This window comes from Ascidiella aspersa, chromosome 9, assembly GCF_963924565.1.
Source record: "Ascidiella aspersa chromosome 9, kaAscAspe10.2, whole genome shotgun sequence".
Lineage (NCBI taxonomy): Eukaryota > Metazoa > Chordata > Ascidiacea > Phlebobranchia > Ascidiidae > Ascidiella > Ascidiella aspersa.
The window spans coordinates 14,135,524-14,160,036 of NC_139455.1; the positions used below are offsets into that span (position 1 = coordinate 14,135,524).

Sequence of the window (24,513 nt, forward strand, 5' to 3'; positions counted from 1 at the left end):
AATGTAACTGGGTGACTAAAAAAATACGTCAAGTAAATAAAACACATACTTACCCATACCGTGAGCTTTAAGCAATCTGTAAGACAAAAAGTTGAAAAAAAAAAACTGTATAGAAGGTCTGTCGAAACGTGACACCAATAAAAATTCAGGCTAATATGGTAAAAATACAAAGATTTGAAACTGAATCACGTTAACTAGCCAAAAGCGTGAGAAACAACATTAATAAAGCGTTTAAGCAATTTAAAAAATAAAGAGAAAACAAATGTGAGTGGCGTTCCAACTTCCAAGAACCGCATTTTTCTCGAGAGCCAATCACCGGCTTCCATGTTACAGCTTTCCTCCTTTCTTCTTTCGTGGGCGGCTTCTTCCTTTTTTCATTTTTGAGTCAATGATCATTTGCGATCTTCGTTTGAGATCAGCCCGAGTAGGAGCGCTTGTGTCGTCATCACCGCTTTCGTCATCGTCTATAAAACAAAATGTGTAGGTAAATGCTTGATCCGACCGTTGCCGCAAAGGACGGCCCCTATAACACTGGCCCTTGTCCCGTATACCTAATTTACCTTAAGTTTATCTGGTCGATCAGCTTTCGCACATTTTACATTTGTTCGAATTTGCACATTTTTGTAATGCTACTGTTTGTGTATTACTGTGAACGCATATTATAAGAATTGTTTCCCGACATTTCGAATATTGACAAGTGTATAGTTGATTTGCGGCTAATTTTCTAGGGCTATACAGTTTTGTTGAATTAAAACAACATTCGAAATCTTATTTACGTGTTTGTACAACAAATTTCACGGCAAAATATTTAACTGATTCAATTACACTCAAAAATGTGTTGAAAGATTACACAACATTTGGTGGCAAAAGAAACACGCGATTGTTGGTATATAAAATATAAGAAACTTTTTTACATTGGTTGTACTGTAATTGCATTACGAAATAAAGAGTCGTTAATTACAGGAATAATATTTAGTGAATGATTTAGTGGAAAAAAATGTTAAGATACGCTAAACGGAGAATTTGTTGGCGATGAGTATACTAATAAGACATCTCGCGCACGTCTAACTATCACAAACCCATTTGCAAATATGTAATGATTATGCCTGCAACTTTTTGAATACCAAAGTTCAGTTATGGAAAAAGGCGGATACACCTGGCCTAAATATTGCACAAAGAATCGTCATGATTTGTTGTTTGCTAAGAATCACAAACGTGAAACAAATTACTGGATTAACCTTCGTAAGCGTCATGCTTTTGAGTAGCTGGAAGAGGAATTCTGACGTTATAAGACGGAAGCTTGTTTTCGATGCTTGAGTGAAACTGGAATAAAAAGAAATACGTTGTGTCACATATATATCAGTGTTTGCATTATTTTACAAAGAAATGACCCCTGCATTTTTTCGGAAAGTTTATAATGTAGATCTTGGCGCACAATTTTACCATCAAAACATTTACTTTACAGAAAAATCAACGGCTAATATTCGACGTTACAGAGTACATATTACGTTAGGTAAACCAATACTTCCACTGCCTACAAAACCAACTGAGACAGTTGGCGCAAAAAGTCAAACAGCAGACGTGGGAAAAGCAAACAATCCTATCGCCCTTTCAAAATATCGTAAAGATGTCAACTCAACTTTAACCGACTGAATACTCTTTTTAACAAAAAAATATAACCCTACACCGTATATAACACATTAGCGTGAAAAAAAACACCTAGCTGTTTGATGCATATTAAGTTAAACTCGCAAAAATTGCAATAAAAAATCGACCACAACTCCGAGGCACTAACTTCCTCCTCCTCCATCTGTCGGAGAATTTCGAGCAACTCCCTTCCATCAAGGTCCTCCAGCAGCTTGAGAAGCTTCTCCTCGGAAACAGAGAGGAGATCGAGGACGTATTCGTCGGATGAGGGTGAAAGGTGAGCAGTTGGCACGTGACTCTTTGTCTGAAAAAGGGTTATTCGACGACAAAATGAAAGGTTACGCGCATTTAACGAGTGTAAAAATTGAGTTAAAGTTTAGCTACAAGTATGTTTCGTGAGTAGGACCCCAAATAGAGCACAGCCGTACCAAGTAATTTTGAGACAAAAACAAACCACCAAATATTTTGGCTTTGTAAATCCGATGTTTTATACCTTAGACCAGAAAAGCGACCCTTTTTTACCCATTATGGGACTATTAGCAAAGAGCATGTCTTCCGAAAATGAAAGCTTTTACATAAAAGCAAGTTGAACATGGCAATTTTATTTGCCTGGAAGTGGATAGTTTTAATTGCCAGAATATCTATCGCTTTCGGGGAACCGTGAAGGGTAAAAGCACCAAAAAAAAGTGTGAATGCTAAAATAGTCTGTATTAGTACGCTATTCTGGAAAGATACAACATGTGGCTTCTAAAATAATCAACCGAATATTATTGCAAGATGTAGTGTACGGCTGTTTTAGGAATTGCTTTGATGTAGTATTGTGCACTGGCTGTTTCTTCTGTTTAAACATTTTTTACCGTTTACAAAACGCGTGTAGTCGCTTGACCTATTTAACCGCACTTATATCGCCATTTTTAAATATATTTCGCTTATAGTTTGTAAGCCGGACACCTGATGTTCTGTTCACGAACAGCAAAATAGTAATGTTATGTGAAAAAAGAATAATTCCGAACCATATAGAGGAATATTATTACTCCAAAAAAAAAAAAAAAATATTAGGTGAGTTAGTGATAAAGTAAGGGGTGGGGATACGATTAACAAATCGCTGCATAGTATACTGTACAGTGTACAATGTACATTGCACAACGGAAGGAGTTAAGCTCCTTACCACTTTGAGATGTTGCAGTTTGTCAGCGAGATGTTCGACACCAGCCTTGACGCTGACCAGCACATGACTGGCGCGTTCTAGCTTCTCCGAAGCCTCGTCTCTGCGATGCTCTTGTTCGTTCAAATGCTGCTCAAACTCTTCCAACATTCTCTGACCGCTGCGGATTACAAACATATGTTATGTCGCTTGTTGGAACTTTTATTGGTAGTATGTATACAAATTTGAGGTATTTTCGTTCACTAAGTTATGAAGCAAACGGTCAATTAAATACAATGGTTGTAAGTACAGTAAATATAAAACGATTGTACTAGATGGGACCTTGCCTGTGTCGGAACAGTGCGATTGCCGGTTAACGTACCTAGTAGACAGTAGTCTTTATTTCAGCACAACAACATTTTATCAGGGCTGTTGGCGTTTTTACGCAATCTCAACCTTTGGAAATTAGGGGTGTTTTCTAGTAGAATTTTTTTTTTTTTTTAAATTTTTATGTTATTCAGTATTTGTTATCTTTAAGCACTTAACGTCCAGCCTATCTTCTTTATATGGTGATGAAGGTTGCGCAAGATGAGACTGGGCGTATGTTATCTAATCAAAAGTTCGTTGATTGGCCTTGTTTATCGTTGATTGGCCTTGTTACCGTTTATCAAAACACCACTTCAGAATAGCTAAATCACAGTTGTTGTACAGTACACGTGAGTGTTTTATCTTTCTTTGACTTGGCACAATACTGTATAACCCCTTTTCTAGCTTGGTCCTACTGGCATGAAAATTCCTAACTGATCGGTTCGTCCAGTGAAGGCTCCCGGCGTGTTAGTACGACTTTTTGAGAAAGTTACATGTTAAAACGGTATCGTTTTTGCATACTACGACCCACTCGAGCGCTAACTCTTTAAACAGTACAACTACTTTACTACACTCTTTTAACTAAAGAATCGCGATGCCAATCTTTACTAACCTTGACAATTTAGCTTCTCCAGAGTACTTCATCTCTTCATACTCGTCTTGTAATTTTCCTCTTTCTTCCTGCAACCTCTGAAGTTGCTTTTGGTTGTCCTTTTTGAGGTCCTCCAAGTGCTGTTGAGTATCTCCCTGTGACTTGAATCTTGCAACAACCTCCTGTGAACGATTAGCTTGTTAACTGATGTTTTGTTAAACTGAGAATTAGCAATGTTACCTAACAAATTCCACAGGACCATTGCTGCATTGGTAACTATCTTTAACTATCTCCTTTATATCTATTTATCGAGATTTGTCGGTCAGTAGGTATGTTCGCAAGTAGCAAGAAACCAACAGGAACAGGGGGGTTATCGCGTGCCATAACAAGCGTTTCGCTTGCTCAAAATAAAATTTTGCTTTTAGCTTAGCCGCTAGGCAAAATATTTTTTTACGAATAATAGGTACGGCCACGCATACAATTGCGTTGTTATTTGGCCTCAAATGAGGTTATGCTAGCCGTCGATTGCTGTATCGACCAAGCTACAAAATTGTTGCTAATGTCAATCTGGTCTTTAATTGTTAGTTTCTATCGGTTACGCATTTTTGCCGTTAAACGAGTGTTACTTAGCGGAAATCCAACTGGGCTATGTGCTGTGGCTTTATTAAATAAAAAATTATATCTTTCTCACAAGTCAAAAAGCTATTATTTTCCATACCAAAAATGTATTGTTTGTACAACGACCCAGATTCGCCGTTTCTAGGATGTTTTTTTATAATTAAATGTTGCGTTACAGCTTCATAGCTTCTTACATTTTGTTTAACCAGGTATTTCGTATAGTATATTTTATAATGAAAAACGTCAATAATCAGATATTTATAAATGTTTCCTTATTTTTTTTTGTTTAAAAACAAAAATGTAAAACATAAAGACTGCTAAGCTTGTGAAACTAGGTACCTGCGTTCCAGAGACTCCTGTTGCTTCTTTGATTCTAAGGAAAGCATCCTCATAGCCACTGATCTTTCTCTCTTGCTCTTCTTCAGTGAGCATTGGTCTACTTCCATCCTGTGTAAGATCCTGATCTTGCAATGCAGCTCTTTGTAGCTGAAAAAATAAACTTATATTTAGTGCTTCTACATATCCTTTATTGCATTATCCTATATTATAATAAAAAAAAATAATTATCATTAAGTTAAACTGAGATAAATGCCAAGCTACAATTATGTAATGCCTGTCACTCTGAATTACCATATGCATTTACTTAGATATATATGTGTTACGTAAATTATTCATTTAAAGGATTATTTAAAGTTTACTTACTCTTCTTTCAACCCTCTCTGCGTGGGCTTTCTTCTCTTCAGCTTGTGTCTTTAACTCAGCCAGACCAATCTCTCGCTCCTTACGTTCCCTAGTAACAATGATAGGTTAATCATATAGGACTTTAATAAAATGAAATATAGCTACATAATTTAAGGACTATAATCCAGAATGTTATTCTGTAACAGTATATGCATAAACAAAAATTTATCCTAGACGTATTTCAAATTTCAAAAACAACAAAATACAAGATAACCTTTTTGACAGGTAAGAAGGCCCCGGAAAACCACCACGTATAGACCTATATAGTTTTAAAATTACACACAGTTTATCAACATATAAAAACAGTCACTTACCTATAAACAATTTCCTCATGTCGAGCCAACTCTTCCTTTGCATCATCGCGGGCAACCTGTGCATCTTCATACATTGACTGAACTTCAACAAGCTCTTGGCGTGTCTTGAGAATTTCTGCTTCTTGCTGGTCAAGCTGATTGTGAAAAGTCAAGCTTTCCTAAAAATAACCCATAAACTAAAACAAATTACCAATACATAGATTTCATACAACGCTTTATACTGTGTTGTAGCCCTTTTGAAAGAGTTCCCAGTAAAAATTATAGCATGCTTAGTAGTTCCACAGTGCCTTCAAAAAGTCTATTACCGAAATCTGTTTACCTAATCAGGATTGTCATGCCTAAAGAGACAAGACTCGAAAAAAATTGATATCGCCTTTCCAAAGGCACTGGAGTACCAAAAATATTGATTTTGAAATCTAATGAAATTAAAAAGGAACAAACAATAACTATACCAATAATAATTTAGAACATTACTTGACCCACTTATCTGTTTTAAAGTGATACTTTTTTGTTTTATTTTTTTCTAAATAACATTTTATAATTTATTTACTGAATTTAGCTCATTGAAAAAATACGATAAAGTGAATTAGCACCAGCAATTTAAATTAACATTGGTTTTCATAACATAGATAATAACAATTGATAGAATAGTTATTGATTTAGTAACCTGCTGCAAATGTGCTTTAATTTTTTCGTAAACTTTGCTGACATGTTCAGCCTCCTGGCACTTTAGTCTTGCCTTGTCCAATCTATTCTCCAACTGGCGCAAATGCTAAAACCATAGAAGTATTGATTGTAGTTTACTGAATGAACATGTTTTTAATATATCATTTGAAGATTCCAAAAGGTCAAAAATAACAATTAGATAGTTGGCATTAATCTTTCTACCAACAAAATGGAAATACCTGAGCAGCATCACTTTCTCCTTTGTCCATTTCAACAGCTGCAGATGCATCTTTTTGCATTTGAGCATATTGTGTTTGGAGTTCATGCAGCTTTTTCTTCTTAGCTTCTGTAGTCGATTTTAAAGCATTAAGTCGTTTTTTGTTGTCACATACCTGAAAGGTATTTTAGAGTATAAATAACCAGTCAATACACAGAATCACAGAATTATAATAGAACATTTCTATACTTTCTGATCAACAATAGACAATGCCATTTTTCCAGTTTTGTTTCGAAGTGCAGCCCTTTCAACATGACGGCCCTGAAATGCTTGGTCAATAACTCGATCATCACCCTGAAAAACATAAAAAAGTATCTGTAGACAGCACAATGTTGCTTACAAATCGCATGTAAATAATCTCCTATGTGCACAAAAATTACAGATAACATTTAGGTTTGTAAATTTATATAAAATTAACTAAAATGTTCAATTTACAGTAGTTTAGTTAACTTACAGCAAGGACATCAGCAAGGTTTTTGTGTAGACTTTTGTTTTGTAATCTCATGTCAGAAATAATATCTCTGTTTTTCTTTATAGACCATTGTGAACTTTCGTAGTAGGCTTTGCGGTCACCCTCTACAAAACAATGTAAAAATTTTTTTAAAACAGTGATTCTGAACCAGGGGTTCAAGAAAGTTTTGGGATTTGCATGATGATAATGTATAATATATAAAACATGTTTTTGGTTTACTTAACCTGTTGTGATGGCAATACTGAACACTTATCAAACGGAAAGTCCTAATAACATTCAAAGAGTCTATGATGAAGGGCGCCAATCACCCTTTATATTGTACAACCAGAATTATATTGTAGCTTATCAAGTGCCAACTGAAGTGTTGTGACATTGATCTGATAATATTTTTATAAAATGTGTGTCACATGTCAAATACATATTTGTATTTATTTTACTGCGTTTTTAAATGAATAGGATATATTTAAATAAAATGCAACAAAAATAAAACAACTATGATGCAGGGTGCAAGTCATGCTGACCTATGGTTTACATAAAAAATCTGCATGTGCAGTTTAGTGAAAAAAATAATGCACATTTTTTGTGAATTTTGGATAATATTATTTCTCACAAAATTCTGGTGTAAGAGCTATTTTTCTTTTATATACGCTACGTTGGCCACTTTAGGTCATGTTTGGCAATCCAAACTAGCACAGAAAATGAGACTAGGGGTTAGTTAGTGCAAAAAATACAGAACGGTCTTACAAATTGGAATAAACAGTAATTTTCACATATAGTAAGCAGTGTTGCTTGTGTACATTTATAGTAAGGGGATATTTGACATAAATTTTACCAAGAAGCTGTATTTTCTTCGCAATTTCTGAGATCTGCTCCTGTATAGGAGGTTTGTGCATCTCTGTTGAAGGCATTTTTTAGGGTTAATGCCAATCCTCAATCTTTGAACACCTTTTTTGGATTTTGAATTCACCAGATTAGCAAGATTTTTAACGAACTAAAAAAAATTACTCTTTTCTATTACGAAAACAAAATGATGAAAAAAAATGGTTATTGTATTTTAACATTTTTTATATGTTATTTTTTGTAACATTTAGTTGTTTGTTTAAACTTTGTACAAATCAATACATAAAGTGTTTTTTTTATCTCCCTTGATATATTTAGTGACAAGAAGTATTGCAACCCAGACCGCAAGCTTATATGTTTTTTGAACAGTATAGCTTTATCTGAATTTACAAAAAAGAAAAATGCAGGCTGTTTATGATAGAAAAACTTTGCTGAAAGTAGCTAGTCTGATAAGTGCTGTACCGTAATTGAGGATTTATATAAATTGTTGTACACAAATTTCAATTTTCAACAAAAATGGTTAAACACTTTGCTCCACTTAGAATAAAAAATGTTGAAATCTATAGAAACCTATAGAACTTAAGCTCAACAGCAGACTTTGGCAACAATCATTTTTACAGCTTTTCCAAATTAATTTAGAATCAAAATTAGAGATTTTGAGTTTCTACAAATTAGATTATTATTAAAACATAAAAAATTGTGAAATCAAAATATACTAAAATCTGAATTAGAATAAGCTTTGTTCCATTTACAATTAAATTAGAATCACAGTTTTCTAATAAAAATGTAAATAACAAGGATGTGTACACCAAGGTTGTCAATTTTCATGCTGTTTAATTCAACTAGATGGCTAAAACATGTTGTGACAAAAAAACTAAAAACGTTGTTAGACCAAGATGCATTTTCAGTTAATCAGAAATTGGATTAGGACTAAATTAACAACACACAAGGAGTTCACCCCAAGTCTACTTTACAGTCTTCTAAGCAGACTTGGGCAGACTAGATTGGAGAGCTTAGCCTGTGTGGGCTATTTCAGTTTCAGCAGCTAGTCTGGAAAGTATGGCAGATTTCGATGAGATCTTGCCGGTGCACGGCTAAAAAACTCTGGGTGACCGAGTGCAACAAAGGTAAAAAAAGTGCACCTCAGGTGCACTTTATGATTTCCGATGTACACTGTTTTGCATACATTGCACTGTAAACGTATGGCGCACAAGCCTTTTACATATTTGGGGTGCAATTCACAATTTTTTCTGGCTGCACTTTTCAAAAAGGTTGAAAAAAAACTCGCGGGTGCACTTGCCGTACTTTCCAACCATTTCATGCAAAATTTGCGTGAATTGTTCAGCAGTGCAAACTTGTCATGCAAATGCACAAAACTTGTACCCCCTTTATAGTTTTCAGAAGGGCGGCGGAGTCGAACTCAGAATCAGGAGGCAGACTCGGGTTATTTCAAACCGACTCCGCAGCTCTGGTTTTCAGAAGTAATTTGCAAATTATAGAAGTAATTTATAACAGCCATGTAAAGTTAAGCAGTAACTTATTTAGAGTCATACAAACTTAAACTGCCTAACTGACTCTCTAGCACAATATTAAAGCAGTCTGTGAAAATTTGCCGTCTGTGAAAATATCTATAGTGGTACAAAATTTATTTAAAGATGAAAAAGCAGAATTGGCCATTCTAGTTGTTTAAATCAACAAAATCGGGCGATTGCTCATAGTTCTAATCTAATTTGAGAATTGCTTAAATGTGTTTTAATTTATAGTCTAATATTATTTCTGATTTACCCAAAATGTTACTTTGGCCAACGGTGTTTTAGTTCCTACGTCGAAACAGGCTTCTAGGTGAATTAAAGACCCTAAAAAGTGTCTATCTTGGCTCACGAAACTTTGCAATTTAAATCCTAATGAAACAAAGGTGCGATTATATCTTAATTGATTGAAGCTTTTGAAGGTAATTCTAGGTCAGATTTAATTTTAATTCTAGATTTCAAAAATTCAGTAATTCAAATTTCGGCGCTGGTCTAGAATCCTATCACAACGTTGAAATAAATATTAAGCAATGCATAATATGTGGGTTAGGGTGTCGGTTAGTGTTTGGGTGTGGGTAGGTCAAGTAACATTGTTTAACACTATTACTGGACTCACCCAAACCCAGACGCTAACCGGCACCCTAACCCAAATAATGTTCGTTGTGGTAGGATTCTAGACGAGCGCCCAAATTTCAATTTGGGTAAACTGAAAAGCCAAAATTCTAATTCCAATCGCATTTCTAAAAGCTAAAAAATATAGTTGTACAAGTCTGCTTCCAAGCGCGACAAAACCGTTGCTAGGCAACGATCCTGTACAGTGAAGCACAGCAATGTTTTTTTCGATATTAGGTGAATTTAATTTATATGTGGAAACTAATAGATGTAATTTTCCAATATTCCCAAAAAATATAATAACTTTTTGTAATATATTTAAGTACGTTTTTTTTCATTACAGATTTTGTTCGTGTCGCGTGAAAGTTGTTACACGCAGCGAACAATGGCTTGATCCGTTTCAAACAACAAAAGGCTACAAGAAAGAGGAAGGTCGTCCTTTGTCCTGACGTATTTTGTGCTAAACAATGCTTCCAATGCATCCATCATAAATATATCAGATGCCTGACACACCAACAGAGTGACTATAACAGCGAAGTTAGAAAGCAAGCGATGTCTAAGTGCGTTTGTGTTGTTGCAGCAATATGTAAAGCAGACAATCTGAACAAACAGAATTTTTGGAGCAATGCTGCACAGAGTGCATGTCTAAGTGTTTTAAAATCTGTGAGTAGTGACTTCTCATTGAAGGTTTTGACCTCGGCTTTGACAGGTTAGTTAAATTTGTTAATGTCAAATGGGATATTTGCGGCCTCTGGGTTAATAATCTGTTAGAAGCTTGTGGTGTAGGCTATTGTAGACCGAAAGGTAACTTTGTTAAACCAACGAAATATAAAACGCACCCCACTTTTGCACCCCCAGCATTTTTAAAAAATCTGCGTGCCATAGTTGCAGTGGTGAAGGTATAAGCCGCCAAAGACCGTGCGTCTTATTTATGGCACTTTTTAAAACAACATTTGTTTAAATTAGCTTTATTTATTGTTCTTCCAACTCTGAGGGGAATGCGTCTATTTTCGAGTTCCTCAAAAATGTCACCTAATCGTATGTCAAATAATTTTGCCTGATCCTTTTTTCAGTAAACAATAACTCGCTTCGCTCAAATGCTTCGTCGACATCTTTGAATGTATTTAGCCTGTCGTATGGCGGTTAAACGCAAATATGCTGGTTATTTTACAGAATAATTTTGAATTATATGTTTTTAAATATCAATGAAATGCCTTTTAACATCTTGCAATTCCACATTTAGACTCACCATTTGCAAAACAACTAGGATGTCTTGGCCTGCAGAAGTTACGAACGAACTTTCCAGTAAATAATTTGTCCGCATTGACAGCCGAGATCAAAGAATGTAACTGTGTTTATTTAATTACTGATACCGACTACAGTCATGCAAATCCTGTTAAGGTATGCTATTGTGTAAAATTTTAATTCACAAACCAGAGGCGTAGCCAGTCTATTTTACGCCCGGGGACAAACTATAAAATTGGAGCCCCTTTTTCATGTTTAATCACACTTTCTATTACATTAACATAATATACCTTACTTTATACGGAAAAACAATTCAAATTTTTTTTAATTGTATTTAAAGAAGCAGCAGCCTGTAAGCCTCATTTTGGCGCCCCTGTACCTTGGAGCCCGGGAACATATGTACCCCCATCGCCCTCCCCTAGCTACGCCTCTGTCACAAACTACATTTTGCAATAAGATCGCTAGACTATCGTCACGTAATTTTAGTATTTTTAAAATCAAATATTTTACTTAAAAAGCTCAATAACTTTAATGTTAGTGTTCCGCTGCGATTACGTGTCATATACTTCGTTTTTATTTTATTTGCGCCAGACAGTCTTTCATTTTCCCTAAAGTGAACTAAATTACCTATACATTGATACAACTATTTGCAATTCGCACAGGAAGAGGTGGCAATTGGCCGCTCAGTGGTGGACGCGTGTTACGAATGCAGGACGCCACATCTCGTATACTGCACCAAAATGCACGTATACGCCAGCATCGGATTGAGGTCAACAATTAAAACGAACACAAATAAAACAAATTTATATGCCTTAGTGCGGTGGTTCCCAACTTTTTTGTCCTGTGCACCCTTTTAGTCGATATTCAAATCCAATTCCCCCTACAAATTTAGTTTGCTAAAATATCGTTTACATAAATATATAACCTTCCAGAATATATCGAAAAATCTGGCATTATCTAAATCAAATGATATTACACAAACAACATAAAGTTACAATCAGCTTAATCCAGTGACCTAGACTTGCACAACAATTTCGCAAAGTATAAAGCACTGTTAATAAAAGCACTGTTTCTCTTGTCTAAATTTCTTCGTACCGTAGGCTACATCCATCCACCGTAGGCTACATCGTACCGTAGGCTACATCCATCCTTTTTGCATTGCTGTCTAAAATCGATTATACGAGAATTTTTCTTTTTCTTTGGTCATATATGGTCAATGCAGCAATAATACACAACACAGACAACCCGTAAGAGTTAATATTGTGACACAAATTCTCCCCCTAAAAATTACAAAATTCCCCTAGTACAGTGGTTCGCAACCTTTTTACACTGCGTACCACCTCGAGCTTCTGTGATCTTGTTTCGTACCAACAAATTTTCGAAAAACTCAACGTTACTCAAAATGTATATAGGATTATTAACAGGGGTGGATTAGCTAATTAGTAAGCCCGGGAATTTCAAAACAAATGTGGCCCACTATACTCTCAAAAAGTTTCTCTTTTTTAACTTGCAAGATACTGGTAGTTAAGTTTTGTGATTTTTTGTTGTTTTACTATGATGTCATAAAAGAAATTTGCATAGATGTTCCGGAAAGATAATTGTTCCTATCGTCAAAGAAGCATGAAATATTTAACTATACAATCATTACGATGAATGTATAGTTTATTACAATAAAAAAAATGCTTAACCTTTTGGTAAAACTGTAATTTTACTTAAAAGTATAGCGTACCACCCAAAATGACTTCGTACGTGCCACAGGTTGAGAACCACTGCCCTAGTGGGTAATCCCTCCCTCCCTGGTTGGAAATGACTACCTTAGTGGCTTTTTATATATATTGGTTATCGACGACAAACTGCTGAAAGGATAACATAAGTATTATATCGTTAAAGAGAGAATGTAAAAAGATATTCACAACTAAACATTTTCACGTTAGTGCTACGACCGGTTACATATTTACAAAAAGTTGGCAAATTACGCAAAAGATAGTGTTATTCGTATTCGCCCCAGAAGCAATTTGCAAATCCCTAATGTAAAACTTTAGAGGTACAAAATATAGAAATAAAGTTATTCTACCATATTAGTGTTTTAATTGTTGTATTTTGGCATTAGGCCTAGTTATTTTATCTTTGAAAATTTATAAAATGGTTATAGATGTGATGCTTGTGACGCCAAGGCGCATATCGCAGACTACATTACGGGTCAGGAACTCCCGTTTACGTTACTAGTTGTTCCATTTTTATACGAGGACTTCTTAACAGGAATTTTGAAGCCAAAGAAAACTTATAAAACTTCGATTCTGAAATCAGGTATATGCTTGTAACTTTACTAAAAGAAATACTTTTGTGTTTTGTGCTTAAAGTGAAGCTTATGAACATTATTTTTATTGGTAAAGTTACCCCAATGGGACATATTCCAATTGATACGATCGGCTTAAGAGATTTTGGAGCTTGCGTAAAACAAGTTTTGGAAAATCCTCAGATCTGGATTGGCAAAACAATTTCCTTGTCCGGCAGCAAACTACCAATGACAGTAAGTTATAAAAAAATGAAAAGCGAATAGTTCATAAGACTATGTTTCAAAAAGTCAAACGTCTTTTCATTTATATGCTTAATACGAATGTCGATTCCAACATTCTTAAAGGTTTATTTAATATACCCATTAGTCATTATTAAATTTTATTTCATTTAAATTATAATCAGGGGTGAAAGAAGAATAATGTTTTTACCGGGACGGTGAAATTCTTATAGATGACGTCAAAAAGTTACGTCATAACGGGACGTGTAAAACTGTGACTAGCAAACTTATTTTTTTCCGCAAAATACAACGTTTTCTTTTGACACGTGTGGGTGTGAATAAAACCATCGTTATATGTAGCTTGCACAATATTGTTAGTGTGCAACATTTCAAATAAATCTATCTGATCAAAGACTTGTGTAAGTAAGAAAGAAACAGGGTGATATTAATTTATGCCCATGTGTGCAACGGCTCTTTGCAGTTAACCAGGTAGCAAATGCGCCTCTTATTGATTGGCCACCCCTATATTAAACCATTGACCTGACTTAGTTACTGTTTTTGAATCTACTGGCGTACTGGATATAATAAATACCCAAAGTTTTTATTAAACCTTGTTTTTTTAACAGGAATATACCAGAATTCTCACAGATGTTGTTTACCCAATAATTATTAAAGACGGACGAGTAAGTATCGTTGCACTGTCGCTATAAGCTTTAAGATAAAGATGGTCATGCCAAGCTGTCCAATGCGCCCATCCTTATCTTGCCCTAAATAAGCTATAAGCAGTCACCAAACTAAGGGTTAATTCTTCCCGCTAGCGGCATATTCCCTTAACTAAACTGAATTAGGGGTATTCATGTTTTTTAACTAAATCGTGTAAACTAAAATAACTCAATTCTATGACGCATGGAAAGATGTCAGATAATTTGAATTTACAGTCATAGTTTCGATTTAAACTTATTATTAGGGCGATTATTTTTTGACAAGTCAAAAAAAGTCAAAATTATTTCAAATGAAAATCGATTAAAAATACACATAAGTCGCTTACAAAATTAAAAAAAAACTATATTCAGCTTTTTAAAATTGTCTATCAGAAAAAAAATAGTTTTAAATTCAATTCAATGACCTTTTAAGTGTATTAAGTCTTCATTAAAGTAATATACGATATACGCGAGCCAGCAGAATTAACCAGGCAGGTCTGGCTTATTGAATTAGGTTCAGCTCGAACTTTGTTTTTTTGTTTATACAGTTGTGTATCTCTGATTTTGACCAATGCATTGAAATATATTTGCTGCATTTTTTCGCTTGTGATATGCAACGATCCCATTTCCATACAGTCTTTGTTAATTATTTTAACGTTGTATTTCAACTATTTACCGAGCATTTTTTTAAATAGACAGCGTCTTGTTTTTCTTTGTAGTTAGTTGTTTGTCTTTTTGAAATGACAACTATATTAACTAAGCATTTTATAAGTTTTGCATAAACCCAAAAAATAACTGATTTGTGTGCCACCGCTAGTCAGTAAAACACTAAAAACGTGTGGTTGACGACGTCAAGACACCAAAGCAGTACTCCAAACAATTTTTTTGGTATACCGGACATTTCTTTTAAATTTTTGTTATTTTATTACATTGCCGATAATAAGAGTTGAAAAAAAGGTTAAACAATATATGTCCAATATTTTTGAATACGTTTTCCGTTAGTCCGCGACGCACTTCACGGCGCAATGGTAAAGAAGCGCTGATATAGTTAAAGACAGCATGATAACGGAAACAAACCGTAAGAAGAACGATCATTCGCGTGAAGCGCGAAAATTTTTGCTCTTATGTAGTTAAAGTAGTCAAATAGTATTTGAAATGGACTCGTGTCTAGTTTGTCAAAGAGGCTGCGTGCCGGATAAATTACATTGACCGTAGGTTGCCTACCCCTCTGCTAGACGCATGTCATTTTTGCGAACGATATCATAAACTAAAATCAAGTACATGTAAGCTGGAATAATGCTGCCTCCCAATTCACAATCTATTTGTGTTAGATCACAATGGAAGTGTTACGTCACACTCAACGCGATTTACAACTACAATATGATTTTATCACTTACCAAGATTGTGATTAAGCATGCTTCAGGCACTGTCTCACCTGCCAACATCTGGCAAAGCAAAATATATATCAAGCAAAAGTTATATCAGTTAATCTCTGCCGCAGATTTTACGTTTATATACCTAAAGCGTGCTTTATTTTTTTCTTCCATTTTGTTGCGTTATTCATACCAAGCGTTCACGCGGTCAAAATCATTGAATACGCGAAGTGAGGCAGCGCCAAGCCGTGCCTCTCTTCAGAATTCAGATCACAGAGGTGCTATACACTGCATTATGCGTGCCTTTTTCTTTCGCTAATTCCCTCGGAAAACATGATGAACGATTTAGCTATGATTTGAGGCATGCCTCAATTATGACGTCCACGCTATGAAACCTTTCTTTGTCCAGCTTAAATGCCGGCATAGTGCGTGTACATTGACTTGTTGTAGTGTAAAGCTCTAAAGTTGAAGTCATAAATAAAGGCAGACCTATTGCAAATTTAAAAGTTTAGCATCAGACGACTGAACAAAAAAAATAACACGCAACTTTCAAAGAGATTGGTAAAAAAAGGAGTGGATGTGTGGCTGTCACAGGCGTAGCCAGGGTGACCATGGCCACCCAAAAATTTTATAAATATTGTAATCTTAATAATAATTTGTTTTGTAGCTTTTATGAGCAGTAGCCTACCGCAACAGTCGATCACAGGCATGCCACGCAATCAAATGTCATGGACTGTTACGTCATAAACGATGTAGTCATTATTACGTTTCCAATATTAATGTAGTTTACTACTTTTGTGTCATTTTGTTTTTGCTCTCTGAATAATGTTTTGAGTATTGCGCTAAAACTCAGTCAGTTGCTGCTCGAAACAGTTTGCCAGCACATTTATTTGTGTTCGATACGCAGTTCATACAATGGCAAAAGCTGAACAAAAAAGCTCAAACTTTTTTATTTTTATTTGTACTATACCGTTTTTGTGGTTGTTAAAGAAAAACGTGACTCGAAAAAAGTTGTGCTAATTACCATCTAGTAACCTCACCGCACGTCACTGGTGCTGCATTATCACACAATTATTCTAATTTATGTAATCTTCATAGTCGGCCACATAGGACGAAAGGGTAAAAACCACTGATCCGACAAAATTAAATAGCTTTAAACCAGGTTTGAATTTTCCTTTTTCGGCCTCCAAGCCGACCAATAAATATAGCTGCTAATCTACTGGCCTAAGTTAATATGGATTGGTGATGAAACATTTATTTACGTGATAGAAAAACCTATAAAATAATGTCAATATAAGAAAGAAAGAACGTCAGGGCAACACCTGATAGCACTACGGGAAACGACCGGTAATGACTCCTCGCAGACCGGCACCGGTTCGCGACCACTGTTCTAATCAATCACCAAATCACACCTTCATGTGGATTTTGTTGTCGAGCAGTGTTATATCATGTATAGAACAGCTTAATTGTTTGTCTTACGCAATTTTTTGTTTGCCATAGGTTACACCTGAGGAGTTTATGGAGGTAAACTTGGGCGTTGGGGCTGAAGACATGGCAAATTATTTTGATTATCTCACGCATGAGGTCCAGAGGAACAACATTGTAACGTCCCAGCGACTTAATGAAGACTTAGAATCGTTTTACGATTGGGCGCAAAGGCAACAAGAAAAAATCAAACAAATGATTAAATCGTAATTTTGTTATACATTTTTAAATTCATTTTTAGTATGTCTTGTATTTGTTGACCATATAAATTACAATAGTGAAAATAATGTATATTAATTAAATACAGCATGAAATACAATATCGATATTTTTTCTTCTGGTAGTGATTAAAACTACAATGTAGAGGTGTAGCGTGTTGTGTATTCTAGAGAGTAGTGCTTTCTGGACCGGCGTTTCTTGAGAAAGGAAATGAGAAAAATAAATACACCACTTATGACATAACACGAACAATATTTTGGACATTTAAAACGGATACACCATAGCGTATTTTGAAACACCAAATCACTGAAAAATTTACCGCGTTTGCATTGGGCAAGTTCAGATCAGGGACCTAAAAAACTGAGAAATGACGTCAAAAAGTTATGTTAAAACGTGACGTATTTTTTTATATCAAAAGATGGAAAACAATGGCGCGCTGCGTCAAAAATGGCTTTGTATGTAGTTTAAGTTGCCCAAATTTTTATTTTCGTTGGTGCGATGAGACGCACGTTCTGGCTGATCGGATTTCAACAAAACGTGCCAGACATACCTTTATTTTCCTTTACACATTTTTACTACGGTATGCAGCCTATCAGAACTGATGTGCGATTTTATATCCTCGCTACCTTTGTATAAGACTGAGATATATATGTGCCTGCGGGTTGCAAACCAAACAGCAAATTTCTGAAGCATGGATATTTTAGTTGTATTTCTCGTGAATTTACATTTTCTAATTTACATTAGAAATAAATTTGAGATCTTAACAAACTCAGTTCAAATCTTTAAAAGAGATATTGTTTATTATAGCAATTCGGCTAATAGAATATTGTGTTGAGTTTAGCCAAATAATTAGACTTTACCAACTCAATACAAATGTGTTTTTACAGTAGGTTTAGCGGTATACGCAAATTATGTTTACCTGCAACTCCATATTTGATAAGGAAAAATATATAATCTTGCTTGTTAAGGGTTTGCCCTCATTTAACTTGCAGTAGGCCTATCTAACTGAGCTTACTAAAATAAAACGCAAAACGCCAAAACTCTATAGCAGGGGTCGGCAACCCCTGGCATGATTTTTCAGGCCACGCCAAATAATTAACGCGCACGAACAAAGTGCAACCATTACATCACTACTACATCTTTAACATTATTATTACATCACTAATTTCGATTTTCAGTGCTCGTGTCACAAATTAGTTTCTTAACTGTTGAATTTAACATTATTTTTTGTGGGCGTTAAACTTGTTGTTTACGACTAACCGTTCGCATTACGACACAATGCCTAAAAAGTGGCGTGATGTTTACTGCGTTAAAGCCACTGATCTCTATTTATAAAAGCGTTAAGCTAAAAGAGTAACTGATAGTTAACACTTCTAGGTATCGGTTGAAAAGCGTCGAAGTATATTCCAAAATAGCGGACAGCACAGTATTGTGTTCGTGATAGTTATTTTCAGCAGGGTTTGGGTATATTACAGAATTGGCGCTTAATGTCTACAATCCTACCATATTTATTTTACCACTAACAAAACGAGGTGTCAAAGGTAAAATTGTAAGGAAGGCGTAAATATGTAAGAATAAATATAATAATAATAATACTAGACCCAACCAAACCCAAACACTAACTCTCACCATAAACAAAATATTGTTAGCAATATAAACACCCGGACAAAATGTGGCAGGATTGTGGACCAGTCCCCAGAATTTTACTTATGAAATTTGATTTAATGGCGTCTCCCAAGAAACGTAAAATAGATGCCAGATCATTGGTCATTCGTAAATTAGAAGATCCCAGCAGGGCTACGGAGTCGGACTCGAGTGAGACTAAGTACTACCCGTGTTTGAATGCAAATTTTGGAAGTAATAAGACAGCAAACTGTAAATTGTTATGGTGGAATAGTTTATCGTGGCATATTTTCCATGGGCCATATGAGTGGATTGCTGAATATCCATCTTATTTTAGTTACTTAAAAAAAAATAAATGCAAATAATTAACTTAACGGGGTTGCGGTTATATTTTGTCAGGGGTTATTTTTCAGGGCCCTATTTTTAAGGGTGGTTTCTCTAAGTAATTTAAATTGTAACCGAAAGTAATGTTCTGTATTGTGAATGAAATGAGTCGGGTAAATACTTTTAATTCAAAGTAGAATGCGGCTCTCGTGAAAGCAGCAACAATATTATAGGCCGTTCATGTTGGCAAAGGCGCTGTGTACAAAATCGTATTCCCGGACCAAATCTTTCTCAAAACAAAATGTAGGATTCCATTAAACTTGCCTCTGAAAACTATTAGCCTACATATTATGTTGTACTCTGGGTAATTTGCTTGAGCCGCGTGTTATTGCCGATGATTTAAAAAGGTAATTTACCATGTTACTAAAAAGCAATGTTACGGACAGCGTAATATACTGGCTTGTAGGTTAAATAGTGTGTAAAGTATTTTAAATGTGTTTTGCGAACTCTATCTAAATTTTGCGCGGTAACATACTTCAAGAAGTTCTTAAACCTAAAAGTTATTAATTTAAATTAAGGCAGTTGTTAAAGAAACAAATTTAATTCTTCGTCTATCTTTACACATTTGTTTTATACAATGCAACAAAGTATGGAACCAAAAAGTAATTTTGGAAGCTTAAATTTTGCGCGATAGCAGACATCAAGAAGTTTTTTAAACAAGTCTTAAGTTGCAAATATTAAAACTTATTTGTATTAAGGCAATCAGTATGTTATGACTTCAATTTGATTTGTAATGCTGAAAACCTGCGACATTTATCGATCCAGAATTACTAACAAACGTTAAACTTTAAGTTGTAACAGCAATTATTTAGACTTGCGTAATATTCGAGCAAATAATACCGGCACCAAACTGCGTAATACGTGAAAAGAATTCTTACATAAAATTCCTAAAACAAAAATTCTTAACGGAGACCGGTTTGCGATGGCGCTCGCTTACCTTCCTCTAAACCAGGGGCTGGAAACTTCTTCGGTCGGCGGGCCGGATATGGGAAACTGGAGTACTTGGCGGCCCGGATTAAGTACAGCCTAAGCTTGCATGCTTTGTGGCATAAAGGCAGCTAATGTTGTAGGCCTTCTCGTTGAACACGGCAACACTTTCATTGCACACCAAACATACTGCTTTCTTGCCGACTTAAAGAATAAACTAAGGACAGAACTTAGTAAACCGAAAATCAGTTTGTTTGGATGTTATAAGATGAAAATATTTCTATTAGATCAGGGGTCGGCAACCTTTTTGGCACTGCGGACCGGTTTAAAACTAAAATTTTGTCGCGGACCGGCCTTAAAAAACAACAAAAGTTTAGGAAAGGAAATTTGTTACAACTTTCAATGCGAACTTTGTGCTTGTTTTGCATCAAAGAGATGCTCCCACTTAGGAATTAATAAACTAACGGAAACCCGCGGGCGGCATCCGGCCTGCCAAGCAATTTAATTTAACCCATCCCGCTGCTCATTTCAATAAAACTTTTAGGCCTTAACGTTTTTTTTTAAACTACACTTGTACACTTGTACACCATTATTACCAATTCCTCAGCTTGTCAAACTAAGGATATTTAACGCATTCTTTGAAAAGAAGTCACACTTTTGTATAACATATGATAATGTATGATCTATTTCCAGGCCCTACACGACACTTTCAAAAGTTAGCCTACGTAATATAAACACGAAAAAATGGCACCTTAACAAAGTACGAACCACAGACCGACACCTGAAAAGCATAGGATAGACATACGTCATACGTATACATGGCTTACCAGAATCATTTTTTAACGTGGTTGATGTCCGAAAATCGTTAGGCTTTTTTGTCATTTTTATATAGTCTAAAACTAATTAATACACATACGTTTTTTTCGAAACCTTTCCTGCCTAAATATCAAAATAATAAATTATTTCATTATGGGACATAGTTTAAACATTGTTTGCATGAAATTCTATTGCACTTTAAGGTGAGCACGCTTAAAATTAAAACACGTGATATTTTAGCCCATTTTTCGATATATTGTAAGTACTAGAAGTTAGATTTTGTAATAAAAATATGCAATATGGATGTTGTGAACGTGCTATGTAACTCATATGGCCACAAAACACTAGTCGTTTTGAACCTCACGAGAGATTGATACTATAATTGAGATTTTTGATCATACCAATCAACCATGGAGTAGTAGTATTTTGAAACAAAGGCAAATGTATTTTAAATATAAAAATACATTTAATTAGTTTTGACATTTTATTAGATTTTTACCTACAGTTCGTGTTTAAACAAAATTTTCATCTGACAACACTATACGGACCGGTAACCAACTCCTCGCGGACCGGCGTTTGCCGACCACTGTATTAGATTATACTGATTATGCCTTTAGCAGCGAAATATATTTATCTTATGATATCCAAACATTCTTCATCATTGATGTGTAACCAGAATCGTTTGTTTTTCACCATTCGGATTCAGGCAGATATTGTTATTCGAAAGAAAATTCTGATTCTTGCCAACTTAAGTAAAAAAGTAGGCCTACTTGGGTATCCAATCATTGTTAAATTCGACACTCCTTGTCAAACTTACGTTTCTTGGCAAATCCATGGGAAAATATTTGTTGTAAATTCTAAATATACTTTTAATCCGAAACAAAGAATCTAAAAACACAAAGAAAACCAAGAACTAAAGATTAACTAATAATCTGTTAGCATATAGTTTATAACAGTGGTTCTCAACCGGGGTCCACAAAAACTTCTAAATATAGCCTACCTATATTAAATTAACTAACGCTGGGGCTTGGGATACATGCTTAAACACAATCTTGGTAACATTGTACCATGTTGTAAATCACATCGAGTGTGACGTAACATTTCTATTGTGATGTAACACAAATATATTGTGAAATGACTGGGCGAACAATAACATGTTGCCACACACACACACACACACACATCTCACAAACTTTCTCTTTTATTATGTAGATATAGTACGGTTAAATCCCGAACATATAAGAAAAGTTGTCATTTCTCCCGGGCGCAGATTTCAACACTTCTTGACATGTCAGGGAAAATCCTGTCCGTATGGCAACCCTGCGCTATAATCATTGTGGCCAAAACAGCACTGGGATATGACTCACCTGCATCCAAACCCAAGTTGTGCTTGTTTTAAGAACTTAATGGCCACTGGAATTAAATTCTTATGTCCGTTTAATATTTCAGATAAAATAACGTTGTCTAACATCATATTGTCTTCACTTTCGTTTCGATAAGCTGTCAGTCATATTTTAGGTTGTATAACATACATTCACTATAGGAATTTATACATACATTATTCCACCAGGTTATGCCATTATCAGGAAAAATTCAACTTTCTTCACCAAGACTTTAAATCAGGGGTTGGCACCTTTTCTAGTCGCGGGCACCAACCAAACTCAAAAAGGTCTCTGTGGGCCGCATTTTTTCATCCATACTGCTAATGAAAAGTGTAACAAAGCTACTTTAAAGAAACGCGATAACCTTAATAGATATAGTGCAATTCAGTGTTTGTTAATGCTTTAAAGTCCGGGCGCATCTGGCGAGCGATTTTTTTGGGATATACCGGACTTTTTTTTAATTTCCCGCTAGTTTTTATTCTATTGCAAAAATGTTACAAAAATATATGTGTAATATTTTTGAATACGTTTTCCGTTTGTCCGCGACGCACTTGGCAGCCTTCCACGGCGAAATGGCAAATAAACGCTGGTCTAGTCCATAGACAGCATCAAAACGTAAACAAACTGGACGTAGGAAGATCAATCGCTAGAAGCGCGAACATTTTTCGTCTGTACTAAGGTAAAATAGTCAAAAAGTTTTTGAAATGGACTCGTGTCTAGTTGTCAAAGGGGCGGCGGGCTGAAGCCGAAATTTAGTGTGCAATGGACACAACTTATTTCCCCTCAACCGCGGCTTGTAATTTAGCTGACTTGACACACAGCTCGGCGCAATTGTTGCGCTAATCGTGGCATAATAACACCCGGAAAAAACGATCTTCGTTTAGTATTGCAGGTGGTGAAAGACGTGCTTGTAATTTAGCGCTCGTTCCGTTTATGGAACTTGAAAACTGCGCTGCTGATAGTCGAATTATGTGTGATTCTACCACAATTAATTACACATATTTCACGATCTTGGTTTGTTTTTTTGCCTGAAGTTACCGTGTTTCGCAGCTGGCGCCTGACAGGATTGTTAACGACGCACGTGGTCGCTTTTGCTGGACGTATTTGGCTGTTTCTGATTAGTTTTTTATCACGTCTTGCAATCACCATTCTATGACGTCATACTGTCACTGTTTTATGACGTTATTATTCATGAAGTCAGACGAAAAATAGGGGAATTCCCTAAGTTGAAAATTCAGGATCCCCTTTTTGATTTTCCCCTGATTGCCCCCACCTGGAAAATTTTCTGCGGGCGCCCCTGCCCGGTACTATGTGATAGTATCGATACTCGGACCATATCGAAGTGATCCGATACCAAAATATTTTGTCCATTTCAGCTATATGTATGAAGATCCAAGGTATTAATAGCTTCTTACCGTTGATAGGTAAAATTTCCAGGAAAAAATACCTTACATTTAAAATCGGGGTTAAATCACATTAAAAATGGAAGATAAAAGGCCTAATGCAAAACCTAAGCCCCATTTTTTCAGTTTAACAAGCCAAAAAACTTTTATAACTACTTGGAAAAATTTAGGCAAAAATCATTCCCTGTTAACGTAGTATAACAAATTGAAAGCAAGTAAAAAAAATGTATTGATGTGGTTAAAGTTAGGGAAAATAAAATAAAGTTGGCAAATAGTTATTTGTCACAAGTTTAAATATTGCTACGAGTTTCATCACGTAGATTAGCGCGTTGACTATCTTGTGTAAGATGGTTGAAATCCACAAGATGCGCAAATGTAAGAAGCTGATGTGGCCATAGTCTATTTTCAGTTGACCTGTTTACTGTTTCCCGAACAAACTCGTCTAGTAATGCTACGTCACCCTAATCATCCAATAACCTGGTCCCACACGTGTCAGTGTCGACCAATCAGAAACTACCACACGAAGCAAGTCAGCGTTTACAAAACGCCGGCACGTTTGACGGACAGCGTTGTGTCGTGAAGAGCTGTTACTGGTGTCCAGGTCCAGGTAGCTTCGAACAGTT

General features: G+C 35.5%; 2 protein-coding genes across 2 annotated transcripts; one reads left to right on the forward strand and one right to left on the reverse strand.

Annotated features, from left to right (window-relative positions):
- Positions 1 to 147: 147 nt before the first annotated feature.
- LOC146133120 (outer dynein arm-docking complex subunit 3-like) lies at positions 148 to 7,843 on the reverse strand. The gene is made up of 13 exons (XM_083396503.1): positions 7,670 to 7,843; positions 6,820 to 6,941; positions 6,555 to 6,659; positions 6,328 to 6,480; positions 6,090 to 6,194; positions 5,423 to 5,580; positions 5,070 to 5,157; positions 4,707 to 4,853; positions 3,771 to 3,931; positions 2,816 to 2,972; positions 1,796 to 1,951; positions 1,239 to 1,323; positions 148 to 464 (listed from the first exon to the last, which is right to left on the reverse strand). Exons 1-13 carry the CDS (start codon positions 7,743 to 7,745, stop codon positions 328 to 330), a joined length of 1,650 nt encoding a protein of 549 aa, XP_083252629.1. The 5' UTR covers positions 7,746 to 7,843; the 3' UTR covers positions 148 to 327.
- Positions 7,844 to 10,337: 2,494 nt separating this feature from the next.
- LOC146133121 (nmrA-like family domain-containing protein 1) lies at positions 10,338 to 17,448 on the forward strand. Its single transcript, XM_083396504.1, has 7 exons — positions 10,338 to 10,527; positions 11,062 to 11,219; positions 11,726 to 11,832; positions 13,216 to 13,370; positions 13,457 to 13,593; positions 14,205 to 14,261; positions 17,153 to 17,448. Exons 1-7 carry the CDS (start codon positions 10,371 to 10,373, stop codon positions 17,345 to 17,347), a joined length of 966 nt encoding a protein of 321 aa, XP_083252630.1. The 5' UTR covers positions 10,338 to 10,370; the 3' UTR covers positions 17,348 to 17,448.
- The last annotated feature ends 7,065 nt before the right edge of the window (positions 17,449 to 24,513 follow it).

Excerpts from the sequence above, each read along its gene's own strand:
- LOC146133120 (XM_083396503.1), bottom strand. The coding sequence starts at position 7,745 with ATGCCTTCAACAGAGATGCACAAACCTCCTATACAGGAGCAGATCTCA. Across the intron at positions 5,581-6,089 it reads TTAAAGCACATTTGCAGCAG|GAAAGCTTGACTTTTCACAA; the intron begins GTTACTAAATCA and ends GGTTATTTTTAG. Across the intron at positions 465-1,238 it reads AAAGCATGACGCTTACGAAG|ACGATGACGAAAGCGGTGAT; the intron begins GTTAATCCAGTA and ends TTTGTTTTATAG.
- LOC146133121 (XM_083396504.1), top strand. The coding sequence starts at position 10,371 with ATGTCTAAGTGCGTTTGTGTTGTTGCAGCAATATGTAAAGCAGACAAT. Across the intron at positions 13,371-13,456 it reads AACTTCGATTCTGAAATCAG|TTACCCCAATGGGACATATT; the intron begins GTATATGCTTGT and ends TTATTGGTAAAG. Across the intron at positions 14,262-17,152 it reads TAATTATTAAAGACGGACGA|GTTACACCTGAGGAGTTTAT; the intron begins GTAAGTATCGTT and ends TGTTTGCCATAG.